The sequence below is a fragment of the Typopeltis vanoorti genome, chromosome 14, assembly GCF_054136105.1.
Source record: "Typopeltis vanoorti isolate ZY-2024b chromosome 14, IOZ_Tvanoo_1.0, whole genome shotgun sequence".
Taxonomy (NCBI): Eukaryota; Metazoa; Arthropoda; class Arachnida; order Uropygi; family Thelyphonidae; genus Typopeltis; species Typopeltis vanoorti.
The window spans coordinates 86,209,688-86,234,844 of record NC_143562.1 but is presented as its reverse complement, the minus strand read 5'-3'; the positions used below and the strand labels follow the sequence as shown (position 1 = coordinate 86,234,844).

At 34.7% G+C, this 25,157-nt stretch overlaps 1 protein-coding gene across 1 annotated transcript in view; it reads left to right on the top strand.

Annotated features, from left to right (window-relative positions):
• Mat89Ba (nucleolar protein 6 Mat89Ba) overlaps window positions 1-25,157 on the top strand; it is a 329,267-nt gene that overhangs the window by 246,213 nt on the left and 57,897 nt on the right. The window contains exons 18-19 of the mRNA XM_090403430.1: window positions 11,835-11,987; window positions 24,071-24,168. Coding sequence (XP_090259556.1) covers window positions 11,835-11,987; window positions 24,071-24,168 — 251 coding nt within the window. The remainder of the gene's footprint in view (window positions 1-11,834; window positions 11,988-24,070; window positions 24,169-25,157) is intronic.

Here is a 25,157-nt window from a genome sequence, read left to right as displayed (position 1 = left end):
AATCAATTGATAGCGAGAATTCGTCGCATATGGCATGAATATCGTGATGCAGGCAGCTGGTCACTTTTGCATGATAATGCACCATCTCATCATTCAAACATTGTGAGACAGTTTTTGAGCAGAAACCAAGTTTATGTGTTGGATCACTTGCCATATTCACCTGATTTAGCACCCTGTGACTTCTTTCTCTTCCCCCGACTTCATTTGCCGATGAAAGGAAAGCGATACGACACCATCAAAAATGTTCAAGCAGCAGTAACCATGACCCTCAACAGTATCCCAAAAACTGATATAAAAAACTCATTTAATGAATTAATTGACTATGTAAAATGCTGTATCGAAGCTGAGGGAGAGTATATCAATTGAAATAAATGATTTGAATAATTATAATTGGCCTGCCTAAGGGTCAAAGCTGTATAACTGAGAGGAGACCTCCACATAGCCTTTAAAGGAATGCGGAGAACCAACCAGGGCTTCTGACCTAATGACCAATCCTCACCTTCTCATGGTGCACTCTGTTGGGTATCTACCTGGATACTGAACGAACGAGGATGGGCTGGCAATTTGGGATTTAGCTGACCAAATTGTATTCCTATTGGTTAAACCAAAATACAAAATGATGGTACATGACAAAATTTCATGCCGGCTGGGGCGTCGCACGGTTAAACAAGGCCCCCGTTGTTTTCGCCAGGGAACCAGGGCGAACAGCGAAAAGTCAGCACTTGGAACAAATCTGAAAACACACCCCAACTCAACATCACCAGAGTTAAAGATCAGTACTATCAACATAAGAAGCCTGAATGGCAAAGAAATGGAGCTAGCGGAGGAATTAGATAAGTACCAGATTGATATAATATGGGTAACTGAAACAAAAAAGACAAAAACTGGTGAGATCTTTCTGAGCAATAAATACCAAATGTTATATTCAGGAAATGACAATCAAGTAAAGAAGGAGTAGCCATAGTATTCAACACAAAATACAAGGCTCATCTTCTTGAATGGCAGGAAGTTTCAAGTAGAGTGATTTGGGCAAATATGAGAATGGGGAACTGGACAATGAGACTTATTTGAGCCTATGGTCCCACAGAAGGTTAGGCTCTAGAGAAAGCTACTGACACAATGAAAAAGGAAAAGTTGGTCCTTGTTGGGGATCTAAATAGCAGAATAGGAAGTGATTGTCAGACATACAAAAATGTTTTGGGAAAATTTGGAGAAAAGAGCAAAGCTAATAATAATGGCAAATACCTGTTGGATTTCTACTCAGGACATGGACTAGTTATTACTAACACCATGTTCCAACATAAAAATGTGCACAAATTCACATGGAGAGAAGAGGCAAGGAATAAAACTTGACTCATTGACTATGTTATTGTTGATAGTGATGTTTTCTCCCTGGTGCAGGACACCAGAGTGTACAGAGGATTTGAAATTGGAAGTGATCACTATTTAGTCTTGAGCAGGATAAAATTGAATTTCATATTGAAAAGAATAACATGTAAGAAAGTTTTAAAGAGAATAAAAGTTGAGCAGGTCTCAGATGTGAACTGTAGACTAAAATACACAAAGATTATTGAAGGAAAAATGAATGAGTTTGAGAACAGGAACCTAACCTTGGATATTCATTGGCAAGCCTTGAAGAAAGCCCTGATTGATTCAGCTAGAGAGGCATGTGGTGAGGTTGTCTGCAAGAATAGAAAAATCAGAACTCCATGGTGGACAAAGGAAGTTAAACAGGAAGTGAAGGAAAAGAAAAAAGCATATCAAAAATTCCTGGCAAATAAGTCAGCTTGTGTTCTTAGAGAATACAGAGAAAAATGTAAGAAAGCTAAGCACTGTGTAAAACTAGCTAAACAAAAGTCATGGGAGGACTTTGGCATGAACATAGAAAATAAATATCAAGAAGGTGGCAAAATATTCTGGAGGTTGTTGAAGAAGCTTAGGAATGGAGATAAGAGTACTGTAAAAGGAGTTAGAGATGATAAAGGTGAAATGAAAACGGGAGAAAAAGATATCTTTGAAGAATGGAGTAATTACTTGGAAAATTTGCTAAATGAAACAAGCAGTGATGACAGCACAGTGGTAAAAAACACTGACCAGGCATGCAGTCAGGAATACATATCCATACTTGAAGTAGAAAAAACCATCAAAGGCTTGAAATGTGGAAGAGCAGCAGGATTAGATGATATTCGACCAGAAATGCTGAAGTATGGTGGTATAAAAGTCTTACAGTGGCTTCACTGCATAGTTCAGAAAGCCTGGACAGAGGGACGAATTCCCGATGATTGGAGTAGAGCTCTCATAGTACCTATATATAAAAAGGGAAATTAAACTGAATGTGAGAATTACAGAAATATATCCCTATTGAGTGTTATATCCCTAGTAAGATTTATGCAAGTATACTTGAGAAACAGTAGAGAAGAATTGTGGAAGAAAAGCTTGGTGAAGAACAAGCTGGATTCAGGTCAAATAGAGGCCACCAGGATCAGATCTTCACTTTATGGCAAATAGTGGAGAAATCGTGGGAATATAACAAAGATCTGTATTTAAGTTTTGTCGATTTCGAAAAGGCATATGACAAGGTGCCAAGAGAGAAGCTATTCACTTCGCTACAGTTATATGGTGTCAATGGGGCATTATTTCAAGCAATACTTAGTCTTTATTTGAGTTGTAAGTCAGAGTTAGAATTGAAAGAAGTACAGGAAGATGGTTTAATGTTAAATCTGGGAGACAAGGAAGTACATTATCCCCTCTGTTATTCATGATCTATATGGATCATATTATAAAGGAAAGTGGTATTAAACATGATATCAGAATTGAAGATGTTAATGTCAGCTCTTTGCTTTATGCAGACGATGTTATACTTCTAAATAAATCCACTACAAGTCTGCAAGATCCTCTGACTAAATTGAATAACTGTTGTAATAGATATGGTATGAAGGTCAGCAATAAAAAGACAAAGACAATGAAAATAGGCAGAATCATTGAAAATGTCAACTCTGTTGTGAATGGAGAACCTGTGGAACAAGTAAAACATTTCAGCTGTTTAGGCACGATTTTTACTGAAGATGATAAATTAAATATGGAAATAGACAACAGAATCAACAAAGCTGGTATGGTAGGAAGTCAATTGAATAAATTCATATGGAATAAGAGAGAAATTACTCGGAACACTAAATTAGCTGTATACAAGACAGTGTTCAAACCAGTTTTAACTTATGGATCTGAGAGCTGGGTCAGAAGTAAAACACTTTACCAAAGACTAGAGACCGCAGATATGAGAGTCCTGAGAAAGATTAGAGGCGTGAAGAGATGGCATCAATGGCAGTATCATATTAAAAATGAGAATATTAGGAAAGAACTTGACATTGTCTGCATCCAGGAATGCATTAGCTGTGCTAATCTCAGGTGATATGGTCACTTAAACAGAATGGGCAAAGAAAGATTAGCAAAGCAAGTGTTCTCTGCCAGGTTGGCAGGAAAAAGACCCAGAGGAAGACCAAGATATAGGTGGACTGATACAAGTGCCTTATAAGACAGAAATATAACATCTGAAATGTTGGAGTTTTGACAGATAACAGATTGATTTCGAGGAAAATTGTAGATAGGAAGCTAGTAATGATGTAATTTTTTTCATGTAGTACTATCATATCCTGTACTCCCCTTGAGGATACATGGTAGGAATTTGATGATGATACTATCTGTGATTTATCCACTCAGACAAGGACAGCTACATATTAATTGAAAATAAGTATCATCTTGAATAGAAATATTCTGGTTTTGTGACCACATGTTTATTAGAGAACTGTTTTTAAAATACTAAACAAGTACTAAAAATAACCCGACAAGTTTCGTTAGTCGTAAGACTAACATCTTCAGGGATAAAGAGAACTAACTGTTTAAAGCACAAACTATAAGAAATTACGAAAAACAAGTTCATTTGTTGGTATTATGAACATCAAAAAAGTTCGTTCAAATGAACTTTTTTTGTGGTTTAAACTGTTAGTTCTTTTTATCCCTGAAGATGTTAGTCTTTCGACTAACGAAACTAGTCGGGTTATTTTTAGTACTTATTTAGTATTTTAAAAACAGTTGTCAAATAAACATGTGGTCACAAAACTGGAATATTTCTATTGAACTTCTTAACCACAGAAACCTACGCATGAATAAGTATCATCGTGGCCTTCCGAAATTACAAAAAACTTATGCTCAGTTTTTGTTACCCCATCCCTGAATATACAGATATGAAATCCACAAACCCAATTCCCAGACACTCCTCTCTTGCCTGAATAGTCACCATCCAATAATCCAATTTACAATGGAAACTAACAATCATAAATTAAAGATACCAAGAAATTATATACTTGGCTTAATCCTTTATCCAAGTGTAAGTAAACAAAGTTTGTGCCTGAAATATAATCAGGACAGGGCAACTTGTATATAGAAGCTAATGACTTCACATCACTTGCCTTAGTATCCCATAATGCAAAGCACATATCCTTACAGGTACGTATAATGCTATGCATTATGGGAAGGGTCACTACCCAGACCTCCTCAGTGGGAGCCAGACCCAGAGGTGAGGTGATACCAAGATTGAAGTAATGCAGAAGTCATATTTTTATATACAAGTTGTCAAAAGATGTCACACCTTATTACTCAAATACTCTGGAATAGAGATAGTTGTTGGAAGTTTTATCACTTGGTTTTACTATAAATTAAAAATACCAAGAAATTATATACTTGGCATAATCCTTTATTCAGGTGTAAGCAAACAAAGTTTGTGCCTGAAATATAATCAGGACAGGGCAACTCGTATATAGAAGTTAATGACTTCACATCACTTGCCTTAGTATCCCATAATGCAAAGCACATATCCTTACGGGCATGCATAATGCTATGCATTATGGGAAGGGTCACTACCCAGACCGGTTTCGACCTTTATTGAGGTCTTGTCAGTAGGAGCCAGACCCAAAGGTGCTTCTATGCTTCTATATATGAGTTGCTCTGTCCTGATTATATTTCAGGCACAAACTTTGTTTGCTTACACCTGAATAAAGGATTAAGCGAAGTATATAATTTCTTGGTATCTTTAATTTATAGTATAACCAAGTGAGAAAACTTCCAACAACTGTCTCTAATCCAGAGCATTTGAATAATAAGGTGCTACATCTTTTGACAACTCGTATATGAAAATATGACTTCTGCATAACTTCAACCTTGGTATCACCTCTAGGTCTGGTTCCTACTGATGAGACCTCAATTAAGGTCAAAACCGGTCTGGGTAATGACCCATCCCATAATACATAGCATTATACATATCCGTAAGGTATGTGCTTTGCATTATGGGATACTAAGGCAAGTGATGTGAAGTCATTAGCTTCTATATATGAATTGCCCTGTCCTGATTATATTTCTGACGCAAGCTTTGTTTGCTTATACTTGGATAAAAGATTAAGCCAAGCATATAATTTCTTTAATTTATAATATAACCAAGTGAAAAAACTTCCTAGAAACTAACAATCGACTTCCTATACATCTTACTAACACACCATCCTAATGGTAAGTAACCTCTCTTTCCCAGTATACAGGAAACCCACTCACACAGGTAGATACACTCATAAACTTTCCCATCATCCTACCTTCTCAACAACATGGCATCATAAAATCTCTAACTAATCATAGAGTCTGCAATCTTTGTTTGAATGGTAATTAATAGAGTCTATAATCTTTGTATCAATGAGGCCTCTCTCTTGCAGCAGAACTCAGCCATATATATTCCATTCCTAACTGCCTAATGGATACAGTTTCTACAGAACAACAACAAAAAAAAAAGAAAAAAAAATCAGTCCTTTCCCCAATTCACAACCTTCTCTTCAGAAGGATTTTAGTAATGCTTCTAAATATTCTGCATTCCCTATTTCTGAGGAACATCTGAAAAAAATAGCCAGAATTTAAATAATAATAATAACCTCTGCAAAGCCTTCGAGTCTCACTTAAAACTGGATACCTTTATCTGTTCCCCCAAGGACCAACTTGCTCTCTTAGTTCCTGGTGTGTAAAGAGTTCCCTGTTCCTGCAAGTTGGCCTACTATAAGTAGACAGGAAGATCAGCCCCATCTGCATGGAAGTACATAAAAAAATACATCTGCAATCATGAGAATGGTCAGCCATACTTTAGCTGCAGCATACAGAATCAATTGGAAAAAAAACACCATCCATTGCAGCAAGTTTAGAAGTGAAAGACTTAGAATCTGCAGCTGCCCTCAAAAACCAGCCTAATCTGAATAAATATGGATGCATGAAACTTCCCAAAATATGGGAAACATTAATCAAGATTTCAGTTTATAAGTGAGATCTCCAGTGGGTGTCCCCCACTTTGTTATGACTAGTCATGTTTTTCACTTAGTTTTGTGTGTCGGTATGTCACAAGTTTATGTTGGACTCTGAAATGTTTCTGTGACAGAGATGAAATATTGAAAGAAGTAAACAGTGCTTTTAATGCTTTCTCAGTGCTGTTTTACTCTATTAAACTTTCAACATGAGTGATTCAGACAACCAGGCTGGCATGTTGGCTAAGTGTATGACATATCTGCTTTCCAACTGACAGACGTAGTTGCTTGTGAATATCTTTAGATTGTAGATGAATTTCATCACCTGGTGTACAACCACCACTCTGCTTATTACAGGCCTGAAGTGGCTTGAAAAAACTCCATATGTGATCTACAGAGCAGGGTGTCTGGATTATCTAACCTTAGCCCATTCACAGTACTAATGTACTATAGGTTTGCAGCTTTTGTCGCCAGGGTTCACATAAAATAAATAAATATCTGTATATCCATCCAGCCTGATTGACTTAGTGGATACCATTCAACCTACTCTGCAGACCATGGGTTTGAATCCCACTGGTAAATGATTTTTTTATCTCCTGGCATCTATGCTAGAGCCTCTGTAGCGATGTTGCAACATTTGGCCTTTGGTAAGACTGGTTCGTATCTTGTCTAGGAAACATGGAATCTTTATAAGCTATTTTTCACCTAAAGGTGATTTAGACAGTCTCATATCAGCATAATGAATTTTTCCCCTCCCAGAAACTTCAGTTTTTTTTCATCCTGCAAAACACAATCTAACTGGAAAACATGTACTTAATAGACATTAAGTACACTAACCTGATAGCTTTAGATGCCTTGAATATAATACCCCAGCCCAGTCTAGTATGATACCAAACCATGATCTGATTATTGGAAATGTGAAGTGTCTTGAAGAAGTTTCATGTTTGGTCTCTTGTGCATGTCTTAGATTGTGATCTTGATGACTAGGGCCCTAGTGTCATCAAGCATGGAAGCAGTATATTATACGATCATAAAAAAAGGTACATTTTGAAGTAGCATTCTTGTATATAGTGACATCCCTCCTTATCACAGTAGTTGATAAGGAGTGATCTTAGAGCTTTATTTGGATTTTATACTGTAGCTATATAATTTTGTTATAAAATGGTCTGATTGAAACTAAAATTGAAATCCCTATGCATTTTAGTAAAAATACTAAATGACATTAAATTCCATTGTGTCTGTGTTGCAGTCACCAGAAAATTGCAAGATATTTTTTCTTCTTCAGTTGTAGAAACCTGGGTTCAAATCCCATGTAATATATGAGGAGCCTGCCAGGTTAATCTTATATTGCTCAGTGGATGTTCACTTATGTCAAAACAGTAAAAGTTATAGCCACAACACTTGGTATAATTGCTTCTGGTAGTCCTAATGAAATGTCACTAAAGAATTTTATCAGTTTGAATTCAGATTGGTGGTGCTCCAAAATGAACCAAACCCAGAGAGGGGGAAGAATTTTTTTTTTATATTCTACATTAAATGGCACTTCATGCTGCTTTCAAAGATTTGAAATGTATAAAATGATATCTCTTCCCCATGTCACAATGGTGATAAGTAGTTTATTTTACCCTTTACTTGCCCTTTGCCAGCTTTTTTTGACTCTGAAAGTAAAAGTGTAGCAGTAGTTTTAAAAATGGATGAAAGCATTCTTGGAACCCACTTAAATACACAACTTCTTACATCAAGAAATACTATAACAAAAACTTATCCTGTTAGAGTTCTTGCCTGCACTCAGATATCTTTGAATCTCTCATTTATTGTTATGTCACATTTAAAAGTTAGAGACTGGAAACAAGTGAAGGCTGCTTTTGTTTAAGGACTGCATATGTAGTTATGAAATATGGGATCAAGATAAAAAGTAGGCTCATTATTATTTGTGTAAAGTAAATAAGACACATTGTGTTCAAGGAAATGACTGGTCTATGATCAAAGAAAGAGCCATATGGCTTCAGCAATGTAAAGTAAATAGAAATGGAGGATATTAAAGATATCAAAGCCAAATATATGTAGAAACTTAGAAAGTTTCATAAATTTGACCACAGAGCTTATGAGAATACAATCCTTGGCACTGGAGTTGCCTTAGCTGGCACTACTTAAAGGACACGAGTACATGTATCTGTATATTTGCCTTTTATTAATGCTTTTGATAAAGCTTTCACTGGCCTCACAGCTGTTTAGAACTGGTTGGTTCTCTTCAGAGACCAGGCAGAAACCTTTATGAGGACAAAAACCCTCATTTGATACTAAAGCAATTAAATTTGATACCAAAGCAATAAATTTGATACTATGTCAGAGAGTTGTATTTTTCTTAAGTGAACTCTCTGTCAGTGCATAATAGTAATTAAAGAAAAAGCCGTATGACTTAATAAGCAATGTAAATAGAAATAATGGTTGTTAAAGATCCAACCTTATTTCTAATCTGAAAATTCCAGTCATTAGGCTGTTGTTCTAATTAATAATTACTTAATTTCATTGTTAACAAAATATAATTCTGTTTTATTTCATGAAAAATAAAACTCTTTACCTTAGCTTATTTTACCCAACACTCAGCTCTCAAGACAATGTTCTGTTTAGTAAGATCTGCAGTGTCCAGCCATAAGCTTTAGCTGCACTGCATTCTAAAAGAAAATAATATGACAAAGATTTCAATGTGGTAAAGCTGTGTTCTTTTGGAATATATCCTCATAACATAAAATAATTGAGAATATTATGAAACAGTTTTTAAATAGAAGAATAATATTGTAAACAGAAGGTGCTCTTCCAAAATTAACAAAAACAAAGTATGTATTAATATTTAATTGTTGACTATTATTCATTTTTGAGCAATAATATCAACATTACAGTTAGGCAGAATACACTAGAAGTTTGTTAAATTTTCTGTATTTTCTTAGATTCAGATCAGCATCCTCACAGCATACATGCATTTGTTAGGAACACATAAATATATGATATATGTGTTGCAAATATTCAAATTGCAATGGAAGGGGGGGGGATAAACTAGTCAGGCAACTTTTCTGAGGATCAAATTGTGGATAAGACTGGTTTGGCTAGAGTACCAGTGGCGGCCAGTGAAAATTTTAAGTGGGGGTGCTGCATATAAAAAAAAAAAAAAAAAAAAAAAAAACTTTTTTTCCCCTAATCAGTAACGAATTTATTAATAAATAAATTTACCTATTTACCTCCTGTTAAAATTATGTAATCATTTTTATTTAAGAACTTAAGAACTAAAATAGTATTAGATAACAAGATCTTAGAACAGGTGAATTCATTTAACTACCTAGGATGTATGATCACTTATGAAAATGAAAAAGATATAAACATAAAAATTGCAAAATATTTAAAAATAACAGGAGTAATTAACTCTATATTTAAACCGAACCTAGTTCAAAAACAAACCAGGCTAAAAGTATACAATACATTAGCCCTACCGGTCTTAATGTATGGAAGCGAAATCTGGACAATAAAGCAAAAAGACAAACAAAGATTAACAACAGCAGAAATGAAGTTTATGAGAAAAACTGCAAAGTATACCCTATTTGATCACAAAAGAAACGAAGATATTATGAAAGAACTAAACCAAGAACCAGTAATTGAAAAAATTAAAAAATATAAACATAGATGGATGGAACAATTTCAAAGAATGAAAACAGAAAGATTACCAAAACAAGCCTTAAAGTACAAGTGATTAGGAAAAAGAAAACCAGGACGTCCTCTTAAACGATTCAACGATGACTTCTCAGGCTGGAACAGGCCATACTAGGCCTAAATCCTTGATACGTATGATGATGATGATGATGACCTATTTACCTATTAAAAATTGCTTTATTAAAAATATTTCATCCTCACCACGAACAAATACCAATAATAAAAGTTTCGTATCAATAGCAATGACAAGTGCAAACGAATATCGGCATTAGATCGCAGTGCATTTGTTTCGTGTAACGATAATTGGAAAAATATAATTCATTTCATATTTTCAACAGTGACACTCGTCATAATTCAGCCTTGTATATATAATAATAAATAATTATATGTTATTTTACCAAAATAAAATAAGATTTACAAAAAATAGTTCACCACGCACACGCACCAATAATAAACATTTCATATCTCACAGAAATAAGACGCGTAAGCATACTAAAAATACACTGCCACGTGAGCAGTTACAGTTGGGAATGACGTAACATGCAATGATAAGGGCAAACGAATATCAGCGTTAGATCGCAGTGCATTTGTTTCATAATCTAAAGCGTTAATCGAACAATTCCAATTATTAACTATTCAGTCAATGTCAAAACATAAGCTGTAACCTTTAATATGTTGTACTGCATTTATATAATGTTGTAAGCATTGTTATTATTTATAAACACAAACAAAATTTAATTTTTTAATTTTTTTCCTTGGGGGTGCTGCAGTGTTGCAGTGCTTATGTACGGGCCACCACTGTAGAGTACTTAAAATTAATCTCCCAAAATTTGGGTAACTTGATGAAGCTATACATGTTGAGATTAGAGAAGATGTTTTTTAATGTAACTCTCACCCACAAACATTGTAAACCTATAGTATACAATTGGTACATAGTTGGTTAATGACTGTTTAGTAATTTTTATTTTTGTCTTGTCACCCCTTCACTTCACTCCTCTAATAAATGGGGACACATTCTTACACCAGGTGATGAAATTCATCTACCACCTAATGACAATCTCACACAAGTCCACAGTGGAATTTGAACCTGTAGCCTTGTTGGTTGGAGAGCAGAGTGCTGACTACTCATCCAACTAGGCTGTTAATTCTACTGCTGGCTCAAAAAATACCCTTTATATAAGACATCAAAACCTTTGGACACTCCACACACAGGAATTGTTTACTGTATCATCCTGCTATTTCCTTCTCTGAGCTGCTATGCAAAGTGTGGTACATACCGGCCAGCCTGATTGGCCAAGTAGTTAGTGTATCCAATGTCCAACCAGCAGGATGCAGGTTCGAATTCTGCCATAGGCATGGATGTTTGTGATTTCTCTCAGATGGGAGATGAATTTTCCCATCTGGTGTGAGACTGCTGCCTGCTTATTTGGAAACCTGTAGCCATTTGTAAAAGTTCCATGTTTGGGTTCTAGAGCAGGATTTCTGGATTATGTAAAAATAAAGAATTCAAAAAAATATATAAATTTAGAAAAAAATCCTTATCCCACCTTGCAGTATTAATGTATAGGTTTGCAACCTTTTATGGGTGAGAGTCACATAAAAACAGACAGCACTAAACTCAAAATCGTAAATACAGTGAAACATATATAGTGTTTGTTGATTTCTTTAACAAGATTTAATCTTACACACTGTTAAAGCAATCATTTCATATTAGATTATAAATAAGCATTTTGGCAAATTTTAACTACCAAAGGCAAATACATTTTGCGTTATTTTGTTATCTAATTTGTGTTTTTTGGTATCTAGATTTCATCAGCAGCACAATTCTTATGGAATTGCATGTCGCATTGCAAAGAGATGGATTTCATCACAACTTCTAGGAGATTACTTAACAGACCCTTGTATTGAACTGCTAATGGCTTATGTTTACCTTTCTCCATACCCTTTCTCACATCCCAGGTAATTATCTCTTAAAAACTAATTGTTTGCATTCTAAAAATGTTTATGTATAATCCCATGTAGTCCTTCATGGAAAATTAAAATTTTTGTTTCAACCAAGTGGTACTGTAGAACTATTGAGGGCAGTTTTTCAGTTCATTTTCTTTAATATTGTTCAAAAAATGTAAATTTAAAATGTTTAAATAACCTCTAGCTTGTCTGCTCCTCTTCAGTAGTGGCTATTGATGATTAAGCACCTATATATCTTCAGTAGGATTTAAATCTTGGATCTCTTGTTACTTCAGTGATAGATTAAATTGTGTTTCTTGAATACAATTTAATCTATCACTGAGGCACACCTCGTTTATAGCATGAAATGGCTGATGCCATCTTTGGTCTCCAGAACAGTTTCTAGCTTCTATTCACCCTCCTTCTCTTCAACATGCAGTATGAGCAAAACCTTTGTTTAAAATGCCAAAAAATACCCTAAGAGTGAGGTTATCCTTCTTTGGGACTTCAACTTTCACAACTCTCCAGTTTCACTGACCAAGCAGGCAGGGATGCCTAGGTATTTGCCATTAGCAATGACCTATCACAGATCATTAATTTCCCTACCAGAATACCTGACAACCCCCTTTAATTTGCCAACATACTTGATCTCTTCTTAACAAGCTCCCTTTCTAAATATAAGTTCTCCTCTCAGTAACTCAGGCCTTAACTTCATGAAAGTTTACTTTGTTATGGAACAACTTTCTCCCAATAGTTCTCGTTCTTGTGTCCTTTGGCACTACAAGGATAGGAAATAGAATGATCTCTGTTTTACTCCTCATTCCCATAGTCTGATTACTGCTTCACTTGATCCAAATACTTGTTAATATAAGTTCTCCTCTCAGTAACTCAGGCCTTAACTTCATGAAAGTTTACTTTGTTATGGAACAACTTTCTCCCAATAGTTCTCGTTCTTGTGTCCTTTGGCACTACAAGGATAGGAAATGGAATGATCTCTGTTTTACTCCTCATTCCCATAGTCTGATTACTGCTTCACTTGATCCAAATACTTGTTCAGATCAAATTCCAGAACCCATCCTCACAGTCTTCATCTCTCATGCACCCAAAATTTCTGGCTATCATCCAAGCCTTTGGTCTCAAAAAAGTGTGCCGATGCAGCACAAGGGGAAAAAAAAAAAAAAAAAACACACAATGATTGGCTCAAGCTAAAAACTCCAGCTGCTCACTCTGCCTATATTGCAGCTCACACATCTGTAAAACAACCATCAAAATCAAATCAAACTTCAAAAGGCTCAAATGCTGCAAATTTACCATGCCGTCCAAATTGCAGTCATGCCTTCTGGTCTCTAGCCAATGCTGTTGGATACAACTTGTGTTCGGCCATGTTTTCTCTGAACTACTTTATCTAGTTTGCTTGTATGTATATAGAGGCTGTTTACTTCACTTCAGTTACCCCAGTATTCCATAGTGCAAAACACACATCCTGTTGGACATGTAAATTGCTGTGCATTATGGAAAAAAAGTCACTACCTCAACTAGTTTTTTATTTATTTATTTATTTATTTTTATTTATTTATTTTTTTTTTGTGCAAGTAAAGAATCCTCTCCAAAAAACTAGGCCATTCTTTGGATCACTCAAAGATACTCAGCGGTGATTCTACTCAGTGACAGACAGACCCCTATCACCAAGCAGAACCACTTTCTTGGTCTCACATTCATTGAAAATCACATCAATGGAGCCAGGCCCAGGAAAATATGAGGGTTGAATTAATGCAGATATCATATATTTTTCATATACGAGTAGCAAAGAAGTGTATCACCTTATTAGTAAAATATTCTGGATCAGAAGCAAAGATACTTTAAGAAAGTTTTTTCAGTTGGTCACAAAGTAAATTGTGACAAGAAATTATATTCTTGTTTGATCCTTTGTTTAAGCAGTCAAGTTTGTGCATGAAGTATCTTCACAACTAAGCTACTTGTCTAACAGACTTCACGTCAGTTTCTTATCAAGTATAATTTACTTTGTAACCAATTGAAAAACTTTTGTGAATCTCTGATCCAGAGTATTTTAATAATAAGGTGATATACCTTTTTACTTCTTATATATGACTTCAGCATTAATTCAACCTTGGTATCTTCCTGATGAGACAGCTTTGGAAGGTTTAACAGGACTTGAGTAATGGTTCTTATTCTTGTCCTTGGGTCATTCTGTAATATCCAAAAGGCTTCAGAATGGCAAATCTTGACACTAGACTGGAAATACTGTGGATGTGAAATAAGGTTTATAAATGGCAACTGAAGATTGGAATTGTGTTGAAAAATCCGACATTAGAAATTGGACACCCCAGAAGAGGAAAAGTAGGATATGCACAGATAATTATGTCTTTACAATGCTCAACCAGTAGACAGATGGAGGATTTGCAACCCTGATCTCCAGGCTCACACTTAGATGAATCAGGGTATTAGTTTCTGTCTTGATCGATTTGTATCTCTTCTTCCCTTTTAAATAGGGTAATTCAGATAAAACATCATGATGTCAGATCATAATCCAGTACTACTTAAATTCCATGGAACTTGTAGAGATCAGTTCCAGACCATGGAGACTTCTACCAAACTCCCAACACTCTGTTCAGACTGGAATAATGCTACCTGGAACTTGGATACATAGTCAAAAGTCGAACAAGTAGTAAAACAGAATATGATTTTATGGGGAAAGGAACAGCCTTTCCTCAAATGAAAAAAGTTGAAAGACCTGTATAAAGAGTGAAGCTGGTTCATAGCAAAAAAAAAAGCCATGCTATAGAATATAGCAACTTCATTAGAAACATCAACATAAAGATAGAAATGGAAAGCCAGAAACAAGTGGAAGAAAGAAATTTTAAAATAAGAATACAGCATCACCTAGAAGATAGGTGATGTTGTTTTTTTTGTCCTTCAGCTGCATATTTCAATAGACATTTCACCAAATTCCATGGAACTCTCACCCAACTCTGTGTGGATGGTGAAGACATCTCCACAACATAAGACATCCTTGAATCCTTTCCAAAACACTATAAAAATCTGTCTGAATACAATAGTACTGTGGGAAACTATAACATTTGTATAGAATTCCTGAGATGTCTATACTATTCATGGATAAATTCCTCACTTGGATATGACATAACTTGCTCGGGTGGAGATTATTATAATAACTTGCTGCCCCTGATAAAAATCCAAAACAAAACAAAACAATAAGTACAATGCTCATTTCTTATACAGCATCGTATTCCACCAAAAGACTATATATCATCCTTGATATCTTACCATTATGGAAACTTTACCTATACTGCTGTTTAATATACATCAGAAACAACATTATAAAATTACTCATGTATAATGTGGGTTATAATCTGTGCTGCATGAGAAACTTGTTAGTAGTTCCCAAAGCCAGCAAAGTGATAGTCTACAAATCCTTTTGACATATAGCCACTATCAGCTATAATAAACTACCTGACAATATAAGGACTGTTTCTTCAGGTTACATATTTAAGAAACTATTGAGAACTTACAGTATGTTGTGAAATTAAATACTGTTGAAATATATTTCAGGCATATAAAATAAAATTATTACCAGTTTAAATAATATTATATACCAAAAATAAATAAATAAAAGCAGCATAAATAAAAATTTATGCTGCTTACAAACACGTGCCACGTGTTTGTAAGCGGTATAAATTGGAGGAATATGATACTCTCAAGTTAGTGCATCTATGTCCAGGTGAAATGGCTGAGAAGGGAACTGACAGATTTTGAAAGATGCATTGTGATGGGATTCCATGTTGCAGGCCTATCTGTTTGTCAAATTATTGACAAATTGGGCTCTCCCAGGTCAATAATCAGTGATATCATACTAAGATGGAAGTGCAGGGAGTCAACTGCAAGTGCTACCCACAGTGGACGACCCACCACACTTACTGAAAATGACCATAGGGTAATATGAAGGATGATATGTAAAAACCACCATTTGTTGACTGATACATTGAATGCAGAGTTCTGGGCATCGACTGGAACATGAATCTGCATTAAAACATTCAGAACCTAGGTTCACAACATAGGTTTCCATGGTAGGACTGCAATATGCAAGCTCCACAACCAACATGCAGTATCATTTTCAGTGGTGCAAAGAGCATGTACATTGGGATGTATAACTTTGGACTGCTGTGTTATGGAGCAACGAATCACGTTACACCTACCAAGTAGATGAACAGGTATGGTGAATGAATGCCCAGTGACCTCTGTTTGTGGTGCCACAAACATTGAACTCTGATAAGTATCTGAACATTCTAGACAGTGCAATGCTTCCTACTTGGTGATATTTCTATGAAACTGGCCATTGTCTCTTTCAGCAAGACAATGCACCATGTTATAAGGCTGCTGCTGTAACTGAATAGTTTGTGGGCATGAACATCACAACACTTGACTGTTCCTCCACTGAGCCCTGATCTCAGTCCTATTGAACATCTGTGGGATGAACTGGAGCACCAGGTGAGGTAAACGGACATCTGCTCCACAACAGTCCAGGACCTCATTACATGCCTACAGGAAAAAGTTCCAAAATTCGCATTGATCGTTATTGTATGCTTGTGGAAAGTGTGCCCTGTAGTATTGCAGGAGTCATTGCAGCGAAAGGAAGTCTTACATGTTATTAAGGTGGGAGCCATGGCTCTTTGTTCCTGACATGATGTCCATTGACTTCTTTCCAAAATTGTCTGGACACCCCTATTATTTGAAGTTATGGAACATTCCAGATTTGTTAATTACATAAAAACTGGTGTACAGTTTTTATGTTAGGAAGCAGTATTTTATTGTAGCAGTTGAATATAGGTGGTATGGCAACATGACATGAACTCAGTGACTTCGAGAGAGGTGTCATGGACTGTCGTCACATTGGTGGCATGTCTCCCATTAAGTTTTAAAAGAGGTAAACCGTGAGTAGACATAACTATACAAATAAATAACGGAAAAACTCACGTAGAAATATTATTTAATAGTATAATTTTCGCCTGTGTGTCACAGGCATCTTCAGTACAATTAGGCACAAAAATTAAACACTAACTGACAATTCCAAAAAGCGCCACCTAAGTAGCTGGTGTAAGATAACTAAAAAGGTCAATAACTTTCCTAAAAAAAAAAAAAAAAATTTAATACAATAAAAAGTTAGGAAAGATTAGCTGATTTGTAAAGTACTATCTCCCATAAAGGGGATAGACGTAAGCCGTCGGATCTGTTTAAGTTAGGAGAATGAAGTAGAGTTTCACATGCTTCTTTATAAAGGCGTTCCATGAGAAACTGACTTTTGTGAAGAACTCTTGTCTTTCTCCAATGAACTCTGTGTCTAGTGAAGATGGCATGTTCTGCAAGTCCAGACTTTTCAGGTTTAAAGTATTCAATATAAGATTGGTGTTCTTCTAGCCGAATGGAGGCAGATCTTCCCGTTTGTCTGAAATAACATAATCCACAAGCACGGAATCTGGTAGACACCTGGATGATTAAGATGTGGAAGCTTGTCCTTTGGAGAAGCGAGAAAGGTGGAGATTTTTCTAAATGGTCGAAAGGCAACAAAAATATTCAGTGGTTTTAAAATTTTTGCTATACGTTCACTGATTCCTTGTATATAAGGGATGGTAATGCGCGTTATTTCCTCTGTGTTTGAAGAGGGAGACATATTAAATCTACTCGAAGTTCTTTTAATGAAGCAATTCTTATAGCCATTAGATAGAAAGGAAGAAGTTATATATCGTATTTCTTTCTGTAAAAGATCGTCTGTAGAACAAAAGGAGTGGGCCCGATGAACCAGTGTTTTAATTGTTCCTGCCTTTTGACTGGGATGGTGATGAGATTCCGCATGGATATAGTGGCCTGTATGAGTCTTCTTTCTATAAACTGAGAAATGTAGGTTACCATCTGGTTGGCGAAGAATTAGAAGATCTAAAAAGGCTAACTGCTTATTTGATTCTTCTTCTAGGGTAAACTTGATCCTAGGATGAAATGCGTTTAACTTATTGAGAAATTGTTGAAGTTCATCAGAAGAGCCATTCCATACAGCAAAAATGTCATCGACATATCTGAACCAATGACTAGGTCTGGGAGAAATATTGTCAAAGATACGTTGCTCAAAATATTCCATAAAGAAATTAGAGATAGCAGGAGAGAGAGGATTACCCATTGCTGTTCCTTCAATTTGTTGATACAACTTATTTTTAAAAGAAAAATAACCAGAATTTATTACAAAATCAAATAAGTTTACAATGTCTGAAGGAAATTCCTGTTGTAGTAATTCAATACTTTCCGAAAGAGGCACATTTGTAAATAAAGAAACAACATCTAAACTGATCATGATATCAGAAACGTCCAAATGAAGATCTGAAATTTTATTTTTAAAATCCAAAGTATTTTTTATATAAGTATCAATTCTTCTAGTTGAAGAGGAGAGTAAATTAGATAAAAATTTTGAGATTTTGTAAGTTGGGCAACCTATACAATCTACGACTGGTCTTAACGGATTGCCTGGTTTATGAACTTTTGGAAGACCATACAATCTAGGTGGACGACCGAAGAAGGTTTTAAGTTTTTTCTTTTGATCTTCATTCCATGTAGATACATTATCTATAAGAGAATTAATACTATTGATATAGATAAAGTAGTCATAAATGTTTCCGGACGTCCACTAACAGACTGTGAACGTTTTGTTTTATCAAAAGGATATGATTTCGCTGTTACGCCAAATAAGGTGCCTATTATGGATTTTTTTCATAACATAGACAGGGGTATTCGATCCTTACCCCAAAAAACAGCCAACAGATTACGTTTTGAATGTGCACAAATTCTTTTTCATGCCAAGCCTCCTCGTCCTAATCTTTCTTACTCTGAATTTAAAGCATTGAAATCACTGAAGAATAACAATAATTTAATAATTACGAAAGCTGATAAGGGGAAGGCTGTAGTGATTCAAGATAGGAAGGAATATGAGAGAAAAATGTCTCTTTTACTTCGCGACTATTCAACTTATAGGCCTCTTACATCGGATCCTACCCGGAGTCAATTGAAGAGACTTAATTCTCTTATAGATAATGTATCTACATGGAATGAAGATCAAAAGAAAAAACTTAAAACCTTCTTCGGTCGTCCACCTAGATTGTATGGTCTTCCAAAAGTTCATAAACCAGGCAATCCGTTAAGACCAGTCGTAGATTGTATAGGTTGCCCAACTTGCAAAATCTCAAAATTTTTATCTAATTTACTCTCCTCTTCAACTAGAAGAACTGATACTTATATAAAAAATACTTTGGATTTTAAAAATAAAATTTCAGATCTTCATTTGGACATTTCTGATATCATGATCAGTTTAGATGTTGTTTCTTTATTTACAAATGTGCCTCTTTCGGAAAGTATTGAATTACTACAACAGGAATTTCCTTCAGACATTGTAAACTTATTTGATTTTGTAATAAATTCTGGTTATTTTTCTTTTAAAAATAAGTTGTATCAACAAATTGAAGGAACAGCAATGGGTAATCCTCTCTCTCCTGCTATCTCTAATTTCTTTATGGAACATTTTGAACAACGTATCTTTGACAATTTTTCTCCCAGACCTACTCATTGGTTCAGATATGTTGATGACATTTTTGCTGTATGGAATGGCTCTTCTGATGAACTTCAACAATTTCTCAATAAGTTAAACGCATTTCATCCTAGGATCAAGTTTACCCTAGAAGTAGAATCAAATAAGCAGTTAGCCTTTTTAGATCTTCTAATTCTTCGCCAACCAGATGGTAACCTACATTTCTCAGTTTATAGAAAGAAGACTCATACAGGCCACTATATCCATGCGGAATCTCATCACCATCCCAGTCAAAGGGCAGGAACTATTAAAACACTGGTTCATCGGGCCCACTCCTTTTGTTCTACAGACGATCTTTTACAGAAAGAAATACGATATATAACTTCTTCCTTTCTATCTAATGGCTATAAGAATTGCTTCATTAAAAGAACTTTGAGTAGATTTAATGTCTCCCTCTTCAAACACAGAGGAAATAACGCGCATTACCATCCCTTATATACAAGGCATCAGTGAACGTATAGCAAAAATTTTAAAACCACTGAATATTTTTGTTGCCTTTCGACCGTTTAGAAAAATCTCCACCTTCTTGCTTCTCCAAAGGACAAGCTTCCACATCTTAATCATCCAGGTGTCTACCAGATTCCGTGCTCTTGTGGATTATGTTATTTCGGACAAACGGGAAGATCTGCCTCCATTCGGCTAGAAGAACACCAATCTTATATTGAATACTTTAAACCTGAAAAGTCTGGACTTGCAGAACATGCCATCTTCACTAGACACAGAGTTCATTGGAGAAAGACAAGAGTTCTTCACAAAAGTCAGTTTCTCATGGAACGCCTTTATAAAGAAGCATGTGAAACTCTACTTCATTCTCCTAACTTAAACAGATCCGACGGCTTACGTCTATCCCCTTTATGGGAGATAGTACTTTACAAATCAGCTAATCTTTCCTAACTTTTTATTGTATTAAATTTTTTTTTTTTTTTTTAGGAAAGTTATTGACCTTTTTAGTTATCTTACACCAGCTACTTAGGTGGCGCTTTTTGGAATTGTCAGTTAGTGTTTAATTTTTGTGCCTAATTGTACTGAAGATGCCTGTGACACACAGGCGAAAATTATACTATTAAATAATATTTCTACGTGAGTTTTTCCATTATTTATTTGTATAGTTATGTCTCCCATTGCCGCTAAACTGGAGCATCCAAATTCAACGGTTGGTAATGTGATCGACAAATGGAGACATTCTGGCATCACTAGTGCAGGAAAATACCCAGGGCAGCTACTGAAAATGTATGGCAAGGACAGGAGGGTGTTAAAATGGGTGGCATGCAAAAACTGGCTACAATTGTCACAGCCCATCCATGATGAGTTCCAGAACTCCAGTACAACATAGTGGACATAATACTGTACGAAAAAATCCATTTACTGGATTTCCTTAGAAGAGGAGTGGCACACAAACTATTGTATTTCTTCTTTCCTTTTCCCAGTCTCTGTGAATATACATCCGAGGTAATTGTATGTTTCCACTTGTTGTATGTTATGACATAATACTTTTAGTTTGTTTTTTATTGTACCTTTATTTACTATCATGTGTTTGGTCTTTTAAGGTTTAATTCAATTCCACATTCCTTTCCAATTTGGATAGTCTTGGTTAGCATTTCTTCCAATCCTGTATTTGAATCAGCTATGAACACAGTTTATCTTATATTATTTATGTATTTTCCATTGATCTTGATTCCTATTTCCATTTCCTCTATGTTCTTCATTAGATGGTCACTATAGGTGTTAAATAGTGTTGGGGACATTACGCATCCCTGTCTTACTCCTTTTTAATGTCCACGGTCTTCTCATCTCCTTGTAAGCCAGCTTTCTGTCCCTCATATCTCATAACCTCATAAAGTATGGTTGTGAGATTATTTTCAGGTCTTTTTTGACAATATTATGCACTTTAAGGATTTCTAATTATTTATTGCGTTTGACTATGTCAAATGCCTTCTGGAAGTCTATAAAGCATAGATGCATCTATCTGCCTAATTCAATTGTTCTTTCAGTTATACAAGATAGGTTCCAGATGGCATTTATTGTGCCTTTACCTTCCACAAAACCATTTCCTATTTGACTAATTTGTTTCTTTATTTTTGCATGTATTCGATTTTTTATTATCTTCAGTATGATCTTAGATGTTTGCGAGATTAGATTTAAAGCTATACTCTTCACATCTATATGTGTTTTTGCTTTTATGTGGAATATAGACTGATTTCTTGAAATCCTCCAGTTGTATATATTCCTTATAATGTCTCTCAAACAATTCTTTCTATCTTTTCCCAAGTTTTTAATTATTTCTGCTGGTTATGTTATCATCTCCCGGTGTTTTCCCATTTGGCAAGCTATCTATTGCATTTTCTATCTCTTCATCAAGTAATTCTGGTCCTTCATTCCCCTTCTTCAATTTTAGGGATTTCTGATTCTGCTTCTGTCATCGTATAGTTCTGCAATGTATTCTCTCCACCTATTATTAATATCTTCGCACTTGACTATAATTTTGTTATATTTTTCTGTAATTTTATTTTCTTTGTCTAATTCTATTTCTTTACATTTTTGATGTAAAGAAATAGAATTAGAAATAGAAATAGATCCATTCTTATTTTACTCCTTTACATTCATTTTTAATTTGCTTATCCAATTTCTTATATTCTTCTTTCTGTCCTTTTTTATTTTTTACTTTCCTTTTTTTCTTCTGTCATCCATGTTTTTTGTCTAGCTCTTTCTTTTTTACTGATAACCTTTTTTGCTGTAATAACATTTCTTTAAAGTTCATTCATAACCATAGTTTAGCCACTTTTGTCTTAAATAACATAATCATATCTTTGTGCATATGTTTGTATTAGAATGTGGTATTAGTAAAATACATATCCTAAAGCAGAAATATTAAGCACTAAGTACAGTTTAAGTTTTAAAAAAATCTTAACTTTCTAGACTTCATTCATTTTTCAATCATGTGCAACTACATTCTATGATAAGTGCTGATATTTATTTATTTATTATTATTATTTTATTATATTTATTTATTATTTTTGTGAGTCCAACCAGCCAAAGATTTTTATCATATATGGCTGAGGGTTAGATAATTTTGAAACCCTGCTCTAGAGACCAAACATGAAACTTTTTAAAGTTACTTCACACTTCCAGTAAGAAGGATTTGGTTGCAACCTGAGCAGTGAATGGTCTTCTACCCAACAACTTTCACAAACATTTATGCCATCAATGGGTATTTGACTCTAAAGCCTTAGTTGGAGAATGGAGTTATTTGCTTGGTCATATAGACATAGTGCTTCCAGCTGATGACATTAGCTGAAAGCACTATATGAAATGCTCCAAAAATTTGGCCGCACAAATTTGAAGAGTTTACACTAATGTGTAGCTTTCTTGTACACATGTGTGGCTTCGTATGAATGCACTTTTAACTGCAAGTATTTTCTCTTCACTGGTAGTCTTTGTTTCATCTAACCTCCATCTCTTCCTTAAATTGAGAGCACATTACTACTTTGTTTCTAATGATGAAGTCAAAGGCAGCGGGGAAAATATAGTTTTGTCAACGGTCACTGTTTACATTTGTGATAATCGGCTTGTAAAACTACCTGAACATTGACAGAATTCTGTGTACCATATTGGTTATTATGTTGAAAAATAAATATTTAGAATTGTAGAATAAAGTTAAAAGAAAATGACAATTTTTGCTTCAATGAAATATCTATTTCCATTTGTGGGAGGGGTGGGAGAGAAGGGACATTATTTTCACCATATCTTTATGTAAATTAGAAGAGCCAGCGCTCTCTCAAGCCACGTTCTCTTCTCTGTTAACTCGGATGAAGGCCACCAACACCTCGTAGACTGGCCGCAAACTTCTAATTTACATATATGTTATGATGAGCTTGAAAGAAAGATAATCGAATCTAAAGAAATATCCCTTGATTCATCCTATATAAACAACAGCCTTAGCTACAATCTGTCTGATGCACACATTTCCACTGTTCAGTACTGGCGCTCTCATGATAACTCATGCATGTAGTCAACTTCAATTGGAACTCCAGCATGCATTCCTGTTCAAACTGTACTACGGTCTTTTATATTAGATCTGTTGATGTAATTTTGTAATGTCTCTGTTATTTTTTATATAATTCTTTGTCTTTGATACCTAGTAGTATCTCAGCATTAAACTTTTTTATTCTTTTTTTATTCTCGGTATTATAGTCATTCAAACTAATTTATTTTTCACACACACACACAATTGATAAATAAAGCAGCAATGTTTGGGCATTGTCATGAAATGCATTTAACAAACAAGCTGATTTTCCTCTAGAACTTATCTGCAGTTTTATATAGACAGTATAAAAATAACCAATGTCCAAGTTGCCTTTTTTTCTGCAAAACATCACACCAATCTTGTTTCACTTTTGTGCTGGAGCCCATACTAATTCTTATGTTATAATTTCAGTTCTGCCCAAGTTGGTTTTCTACGTTTTCTTTTCCTTTTGTCATCTCATGATTGGGAAATCAAACCACTCATCATTAACTGGAATGATGAATTCACAAGTAAGTATTAATGCATATCTTTGAAGAGAAGTAACTAGATTTTGAGTTATAAATTTATAATACATGATTTGCTTATTCTAACAAAATTCTTTATTAAATACAAAATCACTTATCCAGAATTATAAGACAGATATGTTTATGACCATAAAACTTAATCCTGTAAAATAGTTTTGTGCTCAACTTTGTGTACTCTTATTTACACTGTATTTACTTTATTTAGTATATTCTCTAGAATAGGAACATCCATATCATCCATATTTGATGGGAATCAAATATCAAATTCAGGTTGGAAAGACTTGAATTTGATATTTGATTCCCTTCAGTACAAGAGAGACATGTATTATATCTTTATAACAGCTGACGTGTCATCGCCCCAATCTTAATCAAACAGACTGCATGCCTGTCTCCAAGTGATTATTATTATTATTATTATTAATTAATTAATATTATTAATTTTTCATAATTTTTAATAACACAATTATACCTGGCCTGGTTCTTTGGAACTTGAATAGTGTTGTCTCCTACTTACTCAGTTGTGACTGAGCATTAAAGTATGACTCATTCTTGTGTTAATGTTTTGAATGTGTAGCCAATATTTTAAATGTTGCTCTCTCTCTCTCTCTCTCTCCCTGAATAATACTCATGTTACAATCAGCAAAATATATAGGAATTGTAAATAAATTCTAATTTCCTTTACATGTGTTAAACTTTTTTTTCCAAGTATCATTATGTGTACTACACATTTCCAAAAAATGCCTAGTAACAAGAACATATTAAAGTCCAATATATTTCATCTGTGGTAAAAGTAGAGAAGAGAAAATCAGTTAACAACATTTAAAACATGAATCGCATAGCACATGTTTACTTGCTCATGTCTCAGTCACAGCTGAATTAAACAGGATGATACATTAGAGTTCAAAGAGAAACAGTGGGTAACTTTTGTTATTTAAATAGAAGGCTACAAATTTATTCATTATTTAAAAAAAAAA